This window comes from Onychomys torridus, chromosome 22 (assembly GCF_903995425.1).
Source record: "Onychomys torridus chromosome 22, mOncTor1.1, whole genome shotgun sequence".
NCBI lineage: Eukaryota > Metazoa > Chordata > Mammalia > Rodentia > Cricetidae > Onychomys > Onychomys torridus.
Genome location: NC_050464.1, coordinates 9636462 through 9654180, shown reverse-complemented (window position 1 = coordinate 9654180; position 17719 = coordinate 9636462). Strand labels below are relative to the sequence as shown.

Genomic DNA, 17719 nt, shown 5'->3' with positions numbered 1-17719 from the left:
GCCTCAAACTTGCTAGTAGCCAAGGATGGCTGTGAGCTCCCGATCCTCCCGCGTCCACCTCTCAAGTGCTGGGATCACAGGCGTGAGCCATCACACCAGGTTTATGCTGTGCTGGGGACGGAACTCAGGAGACTCCTACATGCTAGGCAAGCACTCTGCCAGCTAAGCCACATCACATCCCAGGCCCCCATTCTGATTATTATTATTTTTTTTGAATGACAACTTTTCCTCCCTTTCTGCCCTTTTAGCTCTGAGGCTGCTCTCTCCTTCCACAGGTCCATTGTGCCCTCCTTCCTCAGACTCATTGTACCCATTACCCTCTCCATGGCTTTACTATGAGGTTACACAGGAAGTTACATGATGCTGCCCTCCCACCTGTACACACACACACACACACACACACACACACACACACACACACACACACATATGACACAGGCTTTACAAAGCAATTCATTACCAAGACCTGTATAGATGAAAAGGCTCTTTCCCTGTCTGTTTAGACCAGCCATCATAAACATGGTTTTCCCCCACTCAGTTTTCCCTGGAAGGGCATCCTTGCTTTTGTGAGAGATGATGACGACCCTCGCCTTATAATGAGAGTGCTGGAGACCCAGAGCAGAGAAAGTGAAGCAGTTTATCGTATGACCTCACAAAGTCTGGCATCGGACTACAGAAAAGGCAGGGGCAAAATGCCCTAAATTTCCCATCCAATTGGTTCAGGATGAAAATCTTGTATCTAATGTATGTCCTGGGGTGTGAGTAGCTAGCTAGGGAAGGCAGGGGACAAGTGCCTCCTGCTTGTCTGTGGCTTTCTAATGAGCTTTAAATGCACCTCATACCCCCACCCCCTGCCAAAATAGACCAGACTGATTTATCTCTCCCAGTACCAGTTTGGAGAGTGTTCCAGTTTCATAAGCTGGTTGTTATCTTTCTATATAAACCATTGCAACCTTGCTTCAGAGAAGGCACACTGAAGTATTATGTTTGGAGCCTCCAAGATTAAACAGGACACGTATTGGAAAGATGTCACTGGCTGTCTGGTATATAGAATCTTCTCACCAAATACTGAGATCATGGGGCAGTGCAGAACAGTCCAAAACCCAGTCCTTCAGCATGTGCCTGGGCATATGCTCCTGCCATGACACTTGGCTACCCCTGAGAGCTAATGCCTAGGACTTAGAGCAGGCCCCACCTCCCCTTCAGTCCTGAAATGGGAGGCCTGTGGCTCGCAACAGCTCTTGGTAAAGGCAGAGTCCTCTCCGACCAGTAGTCCCTCCAGTGGTGTACATCATACCTGCTCTTTGCCAAAGGGCCTGCAGCCTCTGGTCCCCACTCCGGTCACCTCGTCACAGTCTCTCTAAACACACTGTTTCCATTCTCCTCAGTTATAGCTCTATTCATGCAGCCACAGAGGAGGACCAGAGAGGAATGGTACAGATTTTGAGTGGAGACACTTCTCCGTACTGTGGTGGCCTTGTTCTTTCTTCCCGCCATCGCGGTCTCTAGAGCCCAGCTCTGTGCATGAGAAGCTAGGCGGCATTCACAGTGTAGAAATGAGCGAGTTCTCCACTACTGCAGGGCATGTGGTTCCCATCTGACATTAAATTGCCCCCCAGGAGAAACACCCCCACCCTCCCGTGTAGTAACTATTATTTTTCAATAAATGACAATCCTGACATTCTTCCTCCAACAGGGGAGTGCTCTCTTCTTGCATAATTTCTGCAGGACGAACTGTTAAGCATAGACTTGTAAATGTGTATTGAACAGGCCTTCCCACACTGCTTTCCCATCATGTGATTTACAGCTCTCTCTTAACTCTGGCAATGAACCACACTGCCTGGGGAGTTGGGTGGGGGGTTCCCTGTGAGAGCTACATCATGTAATCACCATTATGAGGTTTTACATGAATTGCGTATGCTTTTACCTTGAAATGGATTTTAAAAAGTTGTCCTGATTTAATGAGAGGTGACAGGAAATGTAATTAAGGGGAAGAAACTGCCTGAGAACACATCAGCTGGAAAAGCTCCCAACATCAGCTCTATTCATTCAAATGGACCTTCTACACCCACGTAGGTGGAGACTGAGGCAGGGGTCTCAGTAAGCCTTTTAGAATCATGACAAAATGTACCTTTTAAAACTTCAATCCATTTTATGGTGCCAGGCCTGGAGGTACATGCCTGTAATCCCAGTACTCAGGAGGGTGAAGCAAGAAGGTCAAGAGTTCAAGGCCAACTTGGGCTACATAGCAAGATTTTTGTCTTGAAACCACCACTACCACCACCACCCTCAAAAAAAGGAATCATTTTTATTTAGGGAAACTAAGGAACAAAAGCACCTAAACTCTAGAACTAATTCTTAGTGTCTCCTCGGGTTTCCAGGCCCACTGGATTTCTGTAGTTTGTTATGTCATATGGGTTTGGGCTGCCTCTTTGCACACTTAGTTCACCCTTTCTGGGTGGGTGTGGTCTTGGACTCCAGGGAGGTCAGAGATATACCCCAGGAAGTCTAGCCCTGCACAGAAGCTGCCAGTAGAGGGCCCAAGTGTCCCCTGCTCAGTACTGGGCAGCCCCAGGCAGTGCTGCACCACTGTTCATCAGCCCTGAGCTGTGTGACCTGACACTGCCATGGAGAAGGGTTTCAGAAGTCCACCCCAGGTGCTTAGGCTGCCCGAAGTCCCTTCCATGTACCACCCAGATTATGACCCTTGTGAACCCGTGTCCATCATGGAAGCTGGGCCTTGTTTCTCACTGGGATAACACACATACACACGCACACACACACACACACACACACACACACACACACACACACAGAGAGAGAGAGAGAGAGAGAGAGAGAGAGAGAGAGAGAGAGAGAAGGGGAAACCAGGCAGGGCTCTGGGAATGGTCTGAGCCTGTCTAGTTCCCTGGTCCTTCTAATCTAGCACCCTACCATGTACCTTGGGGTGCAGGGCCTCTTGTACCCACCCTCTTCCTGCATTCATGTGGGTCTTAAGAACAAAGCAACTTGTTCAGTATCCACAAGGTGGACATATGTTTTCTTGTATGTTCCCACCTCTAACCAGGGCAGCTCCAAGGCTTTTAAGTCATTTCTCCTGCAATAGAGATTTTCCTTAAGGTCACTGGCATCCGTGGGCGCCATGGATGAGGAGGTGTTTGAAGTGGCCCGAAGCCTGGTTGTTGGTTGTGGTAGTGAGTACTCACACTATCCACAGAGCCCCTGCCATGTGCCTGCCTGGAGTTTTACATACAAACCTGTCAGATCATCACAGCCTTTGATGTCATGCTCTAAACCTTCCCGCTGTATTAGTGACTTTGTTTCACGTCTGTGATTAAGTCCCTGACAAGTACAGCTGCCTCACAGTGTGAGGGTCCAGTCCACTGTGGCAGGGGAGGAGGTGCAGAGTGTAAGGGGCATGTGGTCACATGGCCCCATGGCATCCACAGTCACGAAGCAGAGAGAGATGGATGCCGGTGCTCAGCTCACTCTCTCCTTTTTACTCAATTGAGAACCCAGCCCATGGGATAGTGTCACCTACATTCATGGTGTGTCTTCCCACTTCCATCAACCCAATGTAGAAGCTCCCAGTGACCCTAGATTGGCCTGCCTAGTAGGGACAGGATCAGAGGTATCAACTCTGGCCTAAACTCAAGGGCAATTACAGTTAAATCTCTCTAAATGAATGCAAACCTGGGGGTTGTGGCCCTTGCTAATGCCTCCTTCCTCTTCAGAACGCTCAGTATGGGTTTCTTCGTGTAGATGGGGGAAGTGTCCCTAATGATTGGTTGTGGTATGAGATTGCCATATCAGTCTCTGAAGCCATTTTGCCATAACCCTCCTACAGAGAGCTCCTGGAGTGTAACACTTCCCTCCATTCCTACCCAGGGGTCCCTCTCCCCACCCTCCAGTGGTACAAAGATGCTGTCCCCCTGAGCAAGCTCCAGAACCTGAGGTACAGAGTGCTCCCCAGCGGAGGCTTGCACATTCAGAAGCTGAGTCCAGAAGACTCCGGAATCTTCCAGTGCTTTGCCAGCAATGAAGGAGGGGAGATCCAGACCCACACCTACCTGGATGTGACCAGTGAGTAACACACGTGAGCATGGCCAGCCTTCCTCCAGTCAGAGCTGCCCACTGGGCCCAGTATACAGGGTGGGCAGCATCCTGTCAGCTCCCAGGGTGATGAAGGAACAGAGCCCTGTGGTGAGGGCTGAGCTAAGGAGAACCATGACCTAGGCAAACCTGTGAGCCTTGCTCTTTATTTTTAAAAAAGCTTCCTTTTTAGACAAGTAGAAAAATATTTCATTTTTCCACCCCCTGGACAGAGTCAGAAAGACTATTCAGTATATAGCTCATGCTTAATCTTTTTCTTTTGATCTTTTTCCTCTGTTTTAAAAAATATTCATTCTCTACTTTAGTTTTATTGGACAATTATAGTTCTTTTGTGGGTTTCTTTTATTATCCCATTAGCAGAAATACCTTGGCACACTGTCTTTGAAAAATAAAATTAAAGTACAGGTTCTCACTGTATCTGTGGGTTTTCTTTCTAATCCCCCGCAGCCGTAACATTGTTCCTATGAAATGAAGTAGAATTTAGTGCTTATGGAATTGCACCTTTCAAGTTTGCCCTTTTTTTAGAGGCAGAGTGCTGATATCACAGGTGTGAGCACCACTGGGGAGTGTGGCCGTGTGTGTGCACAGGACTGGTGTCTCCCTGCATCGTGTAAAGTGACAACTAAGTTCTTAAAATGCACGTGTGTGTTTTGGTAAACTTAGGAGGTCACTGTCATTGACCCTACCCAGAAGTCATATTTGTCCTTCACTGCAGAGCACCGGCAACCAATCTTGCTCCAGGCAGTTGCAATAATATTGGGTGTTTAAGGCAGAAACTTGAGTTTGCATCCATTAGGATTATTTAAAATCCACCTTGCAGCTATAGCCAGGGTGTTCTGATGCAGGCTGACCAGGTAGTTTGAGTCTGTTTATTGTTTATTTGTTTTCCTCTGAAAGGTCTGGTAATAGATGCTGTAGACATGGTCTATGTTACAGCTAGATAGCACAGAAGGCATAACCTTGCAGGAGTGAATGGGAGTATATCTGAAGTGTCTAGATACCCCTACCCCATCATGTGAAAGGGAGGCAGGGGGTGGGGGTCTACAGAAGTGTGGCTGGTCTGGAGAACAGTGGAACATGGGCTGTATTTTACTCCCGCACGTGCCTGTCTGGTTCCTCTTACTCGGGACTGTGAGGCTCTCACACCACCTGCCTTTCCCCATGAACAAAAAGAAGCCACAGAGTGGGACAGAGGTTCTTAAACCTGCATGTCAGCTTTCAGAATGCCCCTGGGAAGTGTGACCACGGCATCCCATAGTTGATACAGTCTGTCACCTAAAGGACAATTGGTTTTTGTAGATAAATGCACTTCTTGGGCCCTTGAACTTGGCAAAGGGCATCCACTTCCCTTTAGATGCTAAGCAAAGACAGTGATCCCTGGGAGGGTGACACAGGGTAGGAGCCACTCCTGAATAACTACTATTTTTCGACACAGAACCCTTCCCTCTGATTGGTCCTGCAAGACCTGTGCGGATTCCTAGGCAGGCTTCTCAGAGACGGTGCCGCAGCTCACTGCTAACCTCTCCCCACAGATATTGCTCCTGCCTTCACCCAGCGTCCAGTGGACACCAGGGTCACTGACGGGATGACAGCTGTCCTGAGGTGTGAGGTGTCTGGGGCTCCCAAACCCGCCATCACATGGAAGAGAGGCAGGTGGCTCTGCAGCAGAGTGGCTGGTGTGCGTGGCTGGTGTGGAAAACACTGGAATGTTGGCTGCATTGTTCTTCCTTCTCACACATTCACTCAGTGAAGACTGAATGACATTTACCGGATGCTTCCGCCAGGGGCATCTAGCCAGGGTGCCATGTGAAGGAGACAGGTGACCCCGGGCTTCTAGAAAATGTGGGGACTGGAGAAATGGTTCAGTCAGTAAAATGTTTGTGACACAAGCGTGAAGGTGTGAGTTTAGGTGCCAGTACCTGTGTAAAAAGCTGTCATCCTGGCACAGGAGAGGCAGAGACAGGAGGATCCCTGGGCTTGGTGGCCAGATAGTCTAGCCCATTCGGTAAGTCCCAGTTCCCAGCCATTAACCCTGTCTAAAAAAAAAGTAGTCTCTACATACATTCACACCATATACATATGGACGACTTGTACATACACACATGTGTATCTACACACACATACCTCATGGACCAGTGGTTTTCAACCTGTGGGTTGCGACCCCTTAGGGGTCATATAAGACCATCAGAAAACACAGATAATTACATGATGATTCATAACAGTAGCAAAATCACAGTTAGGAAGTAGCAATGAACAATTCTGTGGTTGGGAGTCACCCCAGCATGAGGAACTGCATTAAAGGGTCATAGCATTAAGAAGGTTGGGAACCACTGCCATATACCCATACTTTAAAAAAAAAAACTAGGAAAGTCAGTGGGCATTAAGAGTAATAATGACTGTGTAAATACAGCTCTCCTGTACATAAGCCTCAGTGAGTGCCCTCTGCCCACTGGGCTCCTGAAGATAGTAAGCCTGGATATGAAGGGAGCATGAAAAGCAGTCATCCGAAGGTAAGGATCCCCTACACAGATCAGAATGGCTCCAGATCCTTGCTGATGATGAGGAAAGTGCTTCATCTATGTTACACACAGAGTGTTCACTTAGCTTAGTCTTGCCAGCTGCTCCACCCTCCCCTTCCCCACTGGCTGCTGTAGCTCTAACGACCTTCTTTCTCTCCTGCCCTTCAGGGAACCTCATTCTGGCCAGTGGCTCTGTCCGGATTCCTAGGTTCATGCTGCTGGAATCTGGGGGACTGCGGATAGCCCCTGTCTTCATCCAGGATGCCGGCAATTACACCTGCTATGCGGCTAATACCGAGGCCTCTGTGAACGCATCCGCCATGCTCACCGTGTGGAGTAAGGACTATTCTCTGAGAACCTACTGCTCATCCCACTCCCTGTCACCATGTCATCTATGTCCCAGGGGCATCAGTACCCCCTTTGATTTTCTCACTTAGTTCAAAGAAGATGATTGTTTTTACAACTAATTTATAGAAATCTGTTGAGTAATTAAATTTTCTGTTTCTGAAAGAATAATTAGGAGACAAATCCAAAGAGTCCATGGCACTATTTCAAGAGCGGTAACAGATCGACTTTTTAAAATCAGTAGACTTATTATACCCAATTGGCTAGAATAGCTAAAGTAATGTTTTGATTAATTTTATTTAAAAACTTGAATCAGTCATTGATATCCTAAAGAAAATATTTTGGAGACTAAGGAGATGGCTCAGTCAATAAAAGTCTTGACGTGCAATCCTGAGGATGTGGTTTGATCCCCAGCACTTACCAGGCATACACTTGTAATCCTAGTGCTCTAGAAACAGACACGGGGATTTCTGGGGTTCACTGGCCACCAGTCTCATCTGGGGCTCCAGGTATAGTGAGGGACTCTGCCTCGTTAGGTAAAGAGGAGAGTGGTAAAGACAGACCCCCAACATTGACCTCTGGCCTCTGCGTGCACACATACACATGCCCGTGCACACACACAAACAGAAGGTATTGTTTCTATACTATCTAGTATCAACTACATAAATGAAATAGGGACATAGTTGAAGCCAACACTAGGGACATCTTTATTCCTCCAGTCTTTGTCATCCTCAGTGGAGGTCACTGGTCCTTGATGTACAGAAAGAGTTGTTTTCCGTAATGTGACAATCCAAACACCAAATGTCCTGCCTCTAGTACGGTGGTTCTCAACCCTCCTTATGCCATGACCCTTTAAGTTCCTCATGTTGTGGTGATCTCCCAGCCATTAAATTATTTCATTGCTACTTCATAGCCATAATTTTGCTACTGTTATGAATCGAGCCCTATGAAAGGGTCATTCAAACCCCAGAGGGGTCGAGACCCACAGGTTGAGAACCATTGCTCTAGTGCTTAAGTGCCCTTTCTTCCTGTGACCCCAGGCAACATTAGTAACAGCTCCTTTTCAAACGGAAAAGTCTGGTGTTCACTGACAATCACCACAAGGGTCTCTAGTAAGAGGGAAAGTTCAAACTCACTCCATTAATAAATGAAGATGCAGCCAGTTCTAAAGAAACACACACACACACACACACACACACACACACACACACACACACACACACTTCTGCTCATATTTGCCATTTTTTTTTCACATTGTCACTGTACATTTTGATAAATGATCCTTTTAATGGAATTTTTAAAGACTGTTTTGTTTTTCAATTACATGTATGTCAAGGGGAGGGGAGGGTATGCACATCACATGAGTGTAGGTGCCCTCAGAAGCCAGGAAGGGGCTTGCGATTCTCTGAAGCTGGAATCACAGGCAGCTCTCCTGGGTACTGGACACAGAGCTCAGGTCATCTGCAAGAGCAGTGTGCACTTTTAATCACTGAGCCATCTCTCCAGTCCCAAATAACCCTTTAATTTTTTATTAGATATTCTAAAAACAGCCAGAGTTTTCTTTTATTTAAATTCCTACAATATTGGCAAAGTACTAAAAAAAAAGAGGTTTTGTTATGTTTGGAGGTTGGAGTCAACCACATTTGATGCATGGGGAAATGTTAGCTTCACATTTTTCAAGCCTGTAGAAAAGGAAAATGTGAGGTCTGGCTCTCCATAGATCACTCTCCAGAAAGTTCCGTGGATCTATTGAGGATCAGTGTTAGGACCATGCTTAGCTAAGTGGCCGTAAGTCAGCCCAGTGGCCTGTAGAGTTACTCAGTCAAGCTGCTCCTCAGTTACATGCCCTCTCAAAGGCAAAGACCAGAAGACTCAGAAACCTTTCCTGGCACATGGCTGGCAATTCACCATGCTGGGCCTCGAGTGCAGCCCTGAGACTCACAAGTTCTAGTTCTGGGTATGATACCAGAGTGGTGTCCCCAGCAGGAGTGTGACAGCATAGCACAGGCTGACTCTGGAGAAGCTGGCATCTGCAGTAGTAGTTATGGGTTCTGGAATCCTCAGATGTGGGGCAGCCAACTGGCCCTGCCTCTCACCAGCTTTGTGGTCCTGGGCAGCTCACAGTAGGCCTGGGTGTCCATGTTCACTCTCAAGAATTAGGAGTAATGACAATCACAATTAAATCAATCAGCACAAATGAAAGCACTTTCCAAAGTCACAGGTACTGTGTAGACACTAGAAAAAATTAAGACAATAATTATCTTAGCAAAGAATCTTGATTTTATTTATATACTATTGATTTACTTATGTATTCATTTACAACATTAGGGATTAATGTTACCCTATAATTTGCTGGCCATGAACTCATTCCAGATCCCAAGCTGGCCTTGAATATGTGATCTTCCTGTCTCAGCCTCCCTAGTAACTTGAACGATAGGCCTTCACTTCCACCCTGGTTTAAGAATCCAGGCTTTAGGCCAGAGCGACAGCTCAGATAGTCAAGTACTTAACTTGCAACCAGGAGGACCTGAGTTTGATCCTCAGAACCCACATAGAAGAGCTGGGAGCGATGGCATATGCTTGTCATCCCACCACTGGGAGTGAGGCAGACACTAGGAGCCACTAGCCAGCAAGCTTACCCTATTTGATGAGCTCCAGGCCAGTGAGAGACCCTGTCAGTGAGAGACCCTGTCAGTGAGAGACCCTGTCAGTGAGAGACCCTGTCAGTGAGAGACTCTGTCAGTGAGAGACCCTTCAGAGGAAGAGCTTATCCTAATTGATGAGCTCCAGGCCAGTGAGAGACCCTGTCAGAAAAAACAAGGTGGACAGCTTCAGAGGAAGAGCTCCTAAGATTGAACACACACACACACACACACTCTAAAGAGCCCAGACTCTAACCTGCAGCAGGGACTCCCTAAGTGTTTGCACAAGGTCTCTTGGAGACCTGGGATGACTTAGGAGTGGGTGGGTTAATTGACTTTGTTGCCACACAGAAAGGCTTGTTTTCCATTCCCTGAGCATCACTGAGCGCTTCCATTTACACCCGTTTTGCCAAGATAAGAGAGAATTCAGAGGCTTTGATGTCAGATGACCAATTCATTATGCCCCCGAGGGCACAGACTTGCACACTGGTGATTTCATCCGGCTGTGACTTGTGTTGTTTCAGATCGAACGTCCATCGTTCACCCTCCAGAGGACCGCGTTGTGATTAAGGGGACGACAGCCACCCTGTGCTGCGGAGCCACCCACGACCCTCGGACCTCTCTCCGGTTGCTCATCCGTTCTCATTCTTTAGGACTTGTTAAGATTCCCCGGGTTAATGAAGGGAAAGTTGAGATGAAAAGGGAGAGTTTGGGGGTCTTTGATTTTTAGCAGCAGATCCCTGATGATGGCATCTCCCAGTGGCAGGCTCCATCATTAATCACAGGAATCGGTCTTCCATTCCAGCCTTATGTATTATTTACAGTGGGCTATGCTCCACTCCATAGCTTCAATACAGCTTTTTGTGATTTTCCTGCCAAGGTTAATACACTGTCTGTAAAACACACTTGTCAGGGACTGATACTTAATGAGACAAAAATCCAGAGGGATGGAATAGGATTTCAGTGGTGTTGACATGGGAGCTCTGTAATACTCAGGAGGGGTTTTCTCTCCTGCAAGGATGGTTTTTCTGTATAGCAGGGAGAAGAAAGGTGTGCAGCTGTCCAAGACAGTAAATGGGAAACACAGGCAGAGGAGGGAGCCAGGCGGCTTGGTGATTCTCTAATGCCAAGTGGGACATCCTGTAGAGTGGAAGCTGATGTTGATAATTGTGACACTCGGGCTGAGCATGTGGCTCAGTTATAGAGTGCTTGCCTAGCATGCATGAAACCCTGGGTTCCATCTCCATCAGTGCATACACTGGTCTTGGGGGAGTATGCTTCTAATCCCAACACTCCAGAGGTGGAAACAGGATCAGAAATTGAAGGTTGTCCTCAGCCATGTGATGATTCAAGGACAGCCTTGATTACAGAAAACCCCATCTCTAAATAAAACAAACACAACCCAGACATGGTAGTGCATGATTTTAATCCCAGCACTCGGGAGGCAGAGGTAGGAGGATCTCTGTGAGTTAGAAGCCAGCCTGGTCTAACATAGTGAGTTCCAGGACATTTAGGGCTACACAGTGAGACCATGTCTCAAAACCAAACAAACAAAACAAAATCTAAGAGCTGGGCCACTTCAGGTAAGGGCCTGGCTGCAGACAGGTGGCCCTCAGCAGTGAGCTTTGTGTCAAAGAGTAGAGATTTTTCAGACTCAACTCTGAAAATAGATGAACCAGGAGGGGGGGTGGGCGGTAAATGGAGAGAAATGTATCACACAGCAGCAGCATCTTGCCTAGTTCTCAAAGGCCACACTTAGCAGAAAGGACGGAATCAGAGTTGACAGTGAGCAGAGCTGATGGCTGTTGAAACCTTCCCTGAAAACAGGGTTCAGAGACTTGACCCTTGAGGGCAGGTATTTGACAGATCATTAACTTCTACACCTCTACCCGACTCCCCAGAGTGTCCCGGGCTGGAACACAAGTGTGGGTTAATTATGAGAAGAGCAAATGCAAAACCCAGAGGAACACACAAGAAGCAACAAGTTAAAGGTTCCCTAGGGGACCCTGGGAGGCCCACCCGGAGATAGACTCTTTTACATGTAGAGAATCCATTCATTGTAGAGGAGGCAGGGTATGATTTCAAACAAGGCCCCAAGAGCTCAGAAGCTTCCCCTTGGACGGTCCCTTTGCGGCACTGAGCCCCCTTCTGTGAAGGACTGAGCTGTCCCCACTTTAGAGGGCCCCAGGCTATATAGGGCAGTCTGTCTTTCCCTTTGAGTGGGCTTTGCACTGTTGCCTTTTGTGTTGCAGGGTGACCTCCTGTGACTAATTCACAAAAGTTTGTTCTGTGAATATGCAGGGCAGAAAGGGCCGGCACATTTTGAAAATGTGATCAAATTATTCTAATAAAGAAAAAGCCAGCACTTTCATCTCATCTAGCCGTCAGTAGGGGCCTCGCCCAGGGACATTTAGGGCTGGACAGGCTCATAATTGAGTCTATATTGGAAAAGAAAAATGTGCTAAAATGGCCATAAAGCTTAAATGAGGAAAAAGGTGGCATCGGAGAGAGCCTGCCCAGGGTGGCCGGACTTTAGCAGGACAGTTACAAGGTGCCCTGAGCTTTGCTCAGGAGGTGGGGTGCCTCTCTGGGGGTCTTAGCAAGCATTACTGAGGCAGGAGAGCTGGGTGGGTGCAGTTCAGTAGGTGACAGCTTTGACCCACAGAGTCCCTGTCTCCCAGACACAAGCTCAGACAGATTCACAGTCACTGTCATAGTTGGGGATTTTGTTCGTTGTATGTGTTGGGAGTGGTGCATCTGTGGTGCACTTGTATACAGGAAGGGTGTGTGTGTGTGTGTGTGTGTGGTGTGTGTGTGTGTGTGTGTGTGTGTGTGTGTGTGTTTGGAGGCCAGATATTACCATGAGTGTAATTCCTTAGGTACCATCTACTTTGGATTTTGTTGTTGTTTGGTTGATTATTATTCTTGTGTGTGTGTGTGTGTGTGTGTGTGTGTGTGTGTGTATGTGTGTGTGTTTCCCATGTACATAGGCATATACATATGCAGGTGCATGTACACCTGTGTGCACATACATGAGGCCAGAGGTTGATGCTGTCGATGGACCTCCTCTTCATTTATAGAGGCCGGGTCTTCTGCTAAACCCAGTTCAGCTAGTCTAGCAGCCAGCTTGCTCTGGGGATCCCATCTTTTCATCTGAGTGCATGGATTACAGGGGGGCCACCATGCCCCTTCAGCTTTTATGTGTGCTAGAGAGCTGAACTCTGGTCTTAATGCTTGCACAGAAAGCCTTTATCCACTGAGCCGTTGTCCAGATCCTCCATCTTGGTTTGAGACAGGGTCTCTCACTTAATCTAGAGCTCACCAGTTAGCCTAAACTGAGGGTGGGGTCCCTGCCCCTCTCCCATCGATCAACTTGTCTTTGCTTCCCCAGCGCTGAGACTACTAGTGTTTGTCTGTGGATTTTGGGAATTAAACTTGGATCTTTTTGAATGAAAGGCCAACACTTTATCCACTAACTTATCCCTCCAGCCATCACCATCCTGCTTCAGTCACTGAGTTATCAATCAGCTTTTGTATATTCTCCAAGATATCTCCTGCTCCCCACCATACCAAAAGACTCACCTTTTTCAAAGATTTATTTTTATTTATGTCTATGTATGTGTATGTATCTGTATGAATGTATGCTACATGTGTGCAGTTGCCCAAGGAGGCCAGAAGACGGTATCCAATCCCTATAGCTGACCTGGGTGCTGGGAACCAAACTTGGGTCATCTGGAATGGCAGGACACACTCTTAACCACTGAGTCATTTCTCCAGCCCAAAACTCATACCTTTAAAGGTGTAACTCAGTCATTTTTACTCTGCTCTCCAATTCACCAGCTGCTTGCTCTTCTTCGCTGTCAAGGAAGGGGCGGGATCCAGCTCCTGTTGCTTTTGTGATGAACTCTCTGCTTGGCCCACAGCTACGTTTGGAGAAAGGACAACGTGGTCATCACACCATCCAGCAGCTCCAGAATTGTGGTAGAGAAGGACGGGTCCCTTCTCATTAGCCAGACATGGTCAGGGGACATTGGGGACTACACCTGTGAGATTGTGTCTGAGGGCGGGAACGACTCCCGATCGGCACGGCTGGAAGTGATGTGAGTACTGAGCCCCTCCCTGTCTCTACGCCTCTCAGCCCACACCCTCCCACATGACCTCCCTTAACCCACGGCATGCAACTTGCTGTCCTAAGTCATCACCCTGCGGCCAGCACATCCCACCATTGAGCTGTGTGTGATTGCAAGCCTCCACTTTTCTCCTTCTTTTCTCACCTACACGTGTGTATGCGCACACATGAGCGCCTGCATGTTTGGAGGTGGGTGTGTGCGTATGTTGGAGATGGGGTGAGAGGTGAGGAGGTCAGAGGTCAACCTCAGATATCATTCCTCAGGAGCTGCATTCCTTGTTTATTTGAAGTGCAGTCTTTCATTTTACCTGGAACTTTCTGGTATGGCTAGTCTGGCTGGCCAGGGAGCCCCAGAAATCTGCCCGCCACCACTTCCCCAGTGCCGCCATTGTAAGCGTGTGCCACCGCGTGCAACATCGTCATTCAGGTTCTGGGGAATCAAACTCATGTCTTCATTCTCCCGAGGCAAGCACTTTAGCAACTGAACCATCTCCTCAGTCCCTTCTTTCTCTTTCATTTTATTCCTCGTCCCCCCTCTCCCTCCTCACCCCTTTTCCTCCCCCCCCCCATTCTTTATGTGGCTTCAAAATCAAAATGTTTCATTCTTACACAGATGGTTAGATCATAGGTCAATGTCCCCACGGATCCCTTCATGAGGGATGTTTACCTCATTGCCACTAGGTAAGGATGAGTTCCATGCGATTGCCCATCAGAGTTTCTGAGGGGGGAAAATGTCAGGTCTGCATAACCAGAGCCAGGCAGCCACCTAGACTTCCAAGATAAGTCAGCCCAGAAGACACCTCCCTTAAGTCTTTTGCTTAAGAAAGCTAGCGACTGCTGCATTACTTCCAGTCTACACCTCCCTGCAGGTGCCCGTGTTCCAGGGGGAGCCATTGACAGCCTCTGTGTTCTTCTCTTTCCTCAGCTCCCTCTGCTCACAGAGCAGGAAGCCGAAAGGCCTGCTGGCAATGCCCACTTTTCCGACGTGCATTCATTTGCTTTATAAACACATGCCCTCCCAGGAAATCCCTGAGCACACAAGCGCACCATGCAACCTGCAAAGAAGGGATTGAAACCTCGTAGTTGCCAGGGCAGGAGCAGTGAGTGCACGATGCCCATCTGTCTACTGGGCCTGCCACTGCAGTGCATGCTGGGCCATCAGAAGGCAACTGTGAGAGGCTTTTCTTGCAGCTCTGCTCCACCATGATGCAGGAAGGATTCTGAACTCAGAGAGCATCCCCTAAAGATAGCATCAGAACACTTTGCACCCGACCAAGCCTCATTTATTTCTGAGTCCTCAGAACCTGCTGAAGGGAGTGGGAATGAAGAGGGCGCCTGCAGAAAGCCACATGAGGCCATCTGTGTATGCCTCGTGCACTCAAATACAAACAAGTGCAAGCTCTCTAAATTAGAGGAGTTTAAAGGGTTAGTGGACATGCTAGCGAGGTGTTAAAAACAGTGCTCTTGTACAACACTAAGTTCAGATCTCAGCACCCACATTGGCACCTCATGACTGCCTGTAAGCCCAGGGGATCTGACGCCCTCTTCTGGCCTCCTCCAGCACCCACACACACAAGGCATACACACATATGTAAAAGACATGAACAATGAAAGTTTAATGGAAGGCTGACACTTACAATCCCAGCACTGGGGAGGCACAGGCAGGGAGACTCCTGGGGCTTGGCAGCCAGGCAGTGGAGCAGAGTTGGTTAGCATAGGTTAAGTAATAGATGCTGTCTCAAAGAATGAGGTAGAGAGGGATTGAGGAAGATACCAGATGTTGACCTCTAACTTCCATCTTGTGTTTCTGGGCGCGCGCGCACGCACACACACACACACACACACACAGAGACAGAGACAGAGACAGAGAGACAGAGGCAGACAGGCAGACAGGCAGACAGACAGAGAGAGACAGAGAGAGAAAGACAGAGAGAATGATATAGTACCCAGTCCAGAAAGCCTTAGTATACATTAAGAAACTGAAATGACTGAAACGGGAACAATCCCTTTCTACCTCCTATCTGCCCTTCTCCAGGGTGACTCTGATTCTCCTTAGATGCTGGTCATCCATGGGGAGCAAAATCACCCTAGCTAGCCATGATGAACCTGGAGCCCAGCCAGGGCAGACCTTGAGAGCAGCCTTGGGGCCCATTTGGCTTTGGGCAGCCAGGATCTCCTCCATCCCCTGTCAACATTGGGGGCCCTCAGATCACTGAACTCTCTCTATCCCACCCAGTCCTCAGCTCCCGGCTGCCTCCATGGTGTGGCTGTGTCTTCTGTTCATGTCAACCCCAGAGTCTCTGCTTCTATGTCCTTTAGTGCCTACTAATTTTGTCCTGGCCCATCCTCCCTCATAACATCACCCACACTGGGAGAGACAAGGCTACTATCTCAAGCCCTCCCTCCCACAAGTCCCTTGGTCATAAATGTTTGCATTCCAGGTGCCTGGCATACAAGAGGTGCTCAGTAAATGCACAATGGCTGGTTGCTGGCTGAAGGCATGTAGAAATGCATTAATGAGTATGTGTTTTAGGCTGTTTGCTGACCTCCACTTCTCTCTTACCTCCAGGGTATGTCTTAGGAATAAACATATAGGTGCCCACTGTCAATCAGAAACCCGGCTCCACTGCCCCCACTCAGCTCGTGATAAAAACAAAAATCATTTTGATGATGTTGGAGAACACCACCCATGAACTTACATAATTCTCCATACTATTCACATTTTTTAAACTACCTTTGAGAACCCTTATATCATCCAGTCTGGGTATCAAATAAATATGTGCTAGCAGCTCATAAAGGCTCCGTCAGCAACAGCCCAATTGCATACTTCCAATATAGCACGTTCTTTTTATTCTGAGCTGTTTTTATATTCTGCTGATTTACATATCTTCCCCGCTATTTACTTATTTGATTTCCTCTAAGTAAAATACATTTTTCAGCAAATGTTGCTGTATGTATAAAATAATAGGCTTTCTGCAATGGTGAAACACCTCATCGCTAAAGATAGAAATATTTGCAGACCTGTGATGCAAACCAATTTGGGTGCCACAGGCTGCAGAACTGATTCGGAAGGCTGTTGGCCCCTGGGAGTTGCTGGTGTAATAAACACAGTACTCTTCCAAGTTGGGATGAATGGGAGAGTGGTACAACTTTAGATCCAGAGAGCTCTTGGAACAGGGGAGATGGTTCAGTCAGTAAAATGCTTGCCAGGTGGGTATGAGGACCTGCATATAGATTTCCAGTGCCCTTTTGAAATCCTGAGCATGGTAGCATGTGCTTGTAATCCCAGAGCTGAGGAGGCAGAGACAGGCCTGTCCTGAGAGCTTGCTGGCGAGACAGTCTAGCAGAATTGTTAAGCTCTGTGTTCGGTGAGCAACCCTGTCTCAAAAACATGAGATGGTAAGGGACAATGGGCTGACTCAGTGAGTGAAGGTGCCTGCCATCCAAGCCTAGTGACCGGAGTTCAATCCTCATCTCTGACAGAAAGGTGGAAGGAAGAAGTCCACTTTATACAAGCTGTTCTCTGGTGTCCACATGCCCTTCTGCTTGCACGCATGCACACATACACACATACACACATACACATAAACCACACACACACATCCAAAGGTCTGAGGACATCATGGCACCAGCGATGGCCAGAGTAATGATAACAGCAACAATTCAGGGATGTAGGGCATCACATGCTTCTCAGAGAATGTTCTAGTCCAGCTCTGCCACATTTCCACAATTACTCGGATAGTAAATAAATAAATAAGAAAGAAAATCATTAATACTGCAAAAGGAACTGAGAGGCCCTTAGGACTGAACAGTGTCCTTCAAAAGCCTGGGAAAGCCTGTTTCCCTCTTTCTCTCCACTCCAGTTAAAAACCATTTTGTTGAAAACAGGGATTAGGGCTGGGGAGATGGCTCAGTCGGTAAAGCCTTCACCTTGCAAGCACAAGGACCAGAGTTTGATTCCCCAGAACACA

The 17719-nt window shown here is 47.8% G+C and overlaps 1 protein-coding gene across 1 annotated transcript in view; it reads left to right on the top strand.

Moving 5' to 3' along the window:
- The window catches only part of Sdk1 (sidekick cell adhesion molecule 1), a 960116-nt gene that overhangs the window by 688807 nt on the left and 253590 nt on the right, over window positions 1–17719 (top strand). The window contains exons 9-13 of the mRNA XM_036172523.1: window positions 3889–4083; window positions 5646–5762; window positions 6801–6968; window positions 10144–10246; window positions 13543–13719. Coding sequence (XP_036028416.1) covers window positions 3889–4083; window positions 5646–5762; window positions 6801–6968; window positions 10144–10246; window positions 13543–13719 — 760 coding nt within the window. The remainder of the gene's footprint in view (window positions 1–3888; window positions 4084–5645; window positions 5763–6800; window positions 6969–10143; window positions 10247–13542; window positions 13720–17719) is intronic.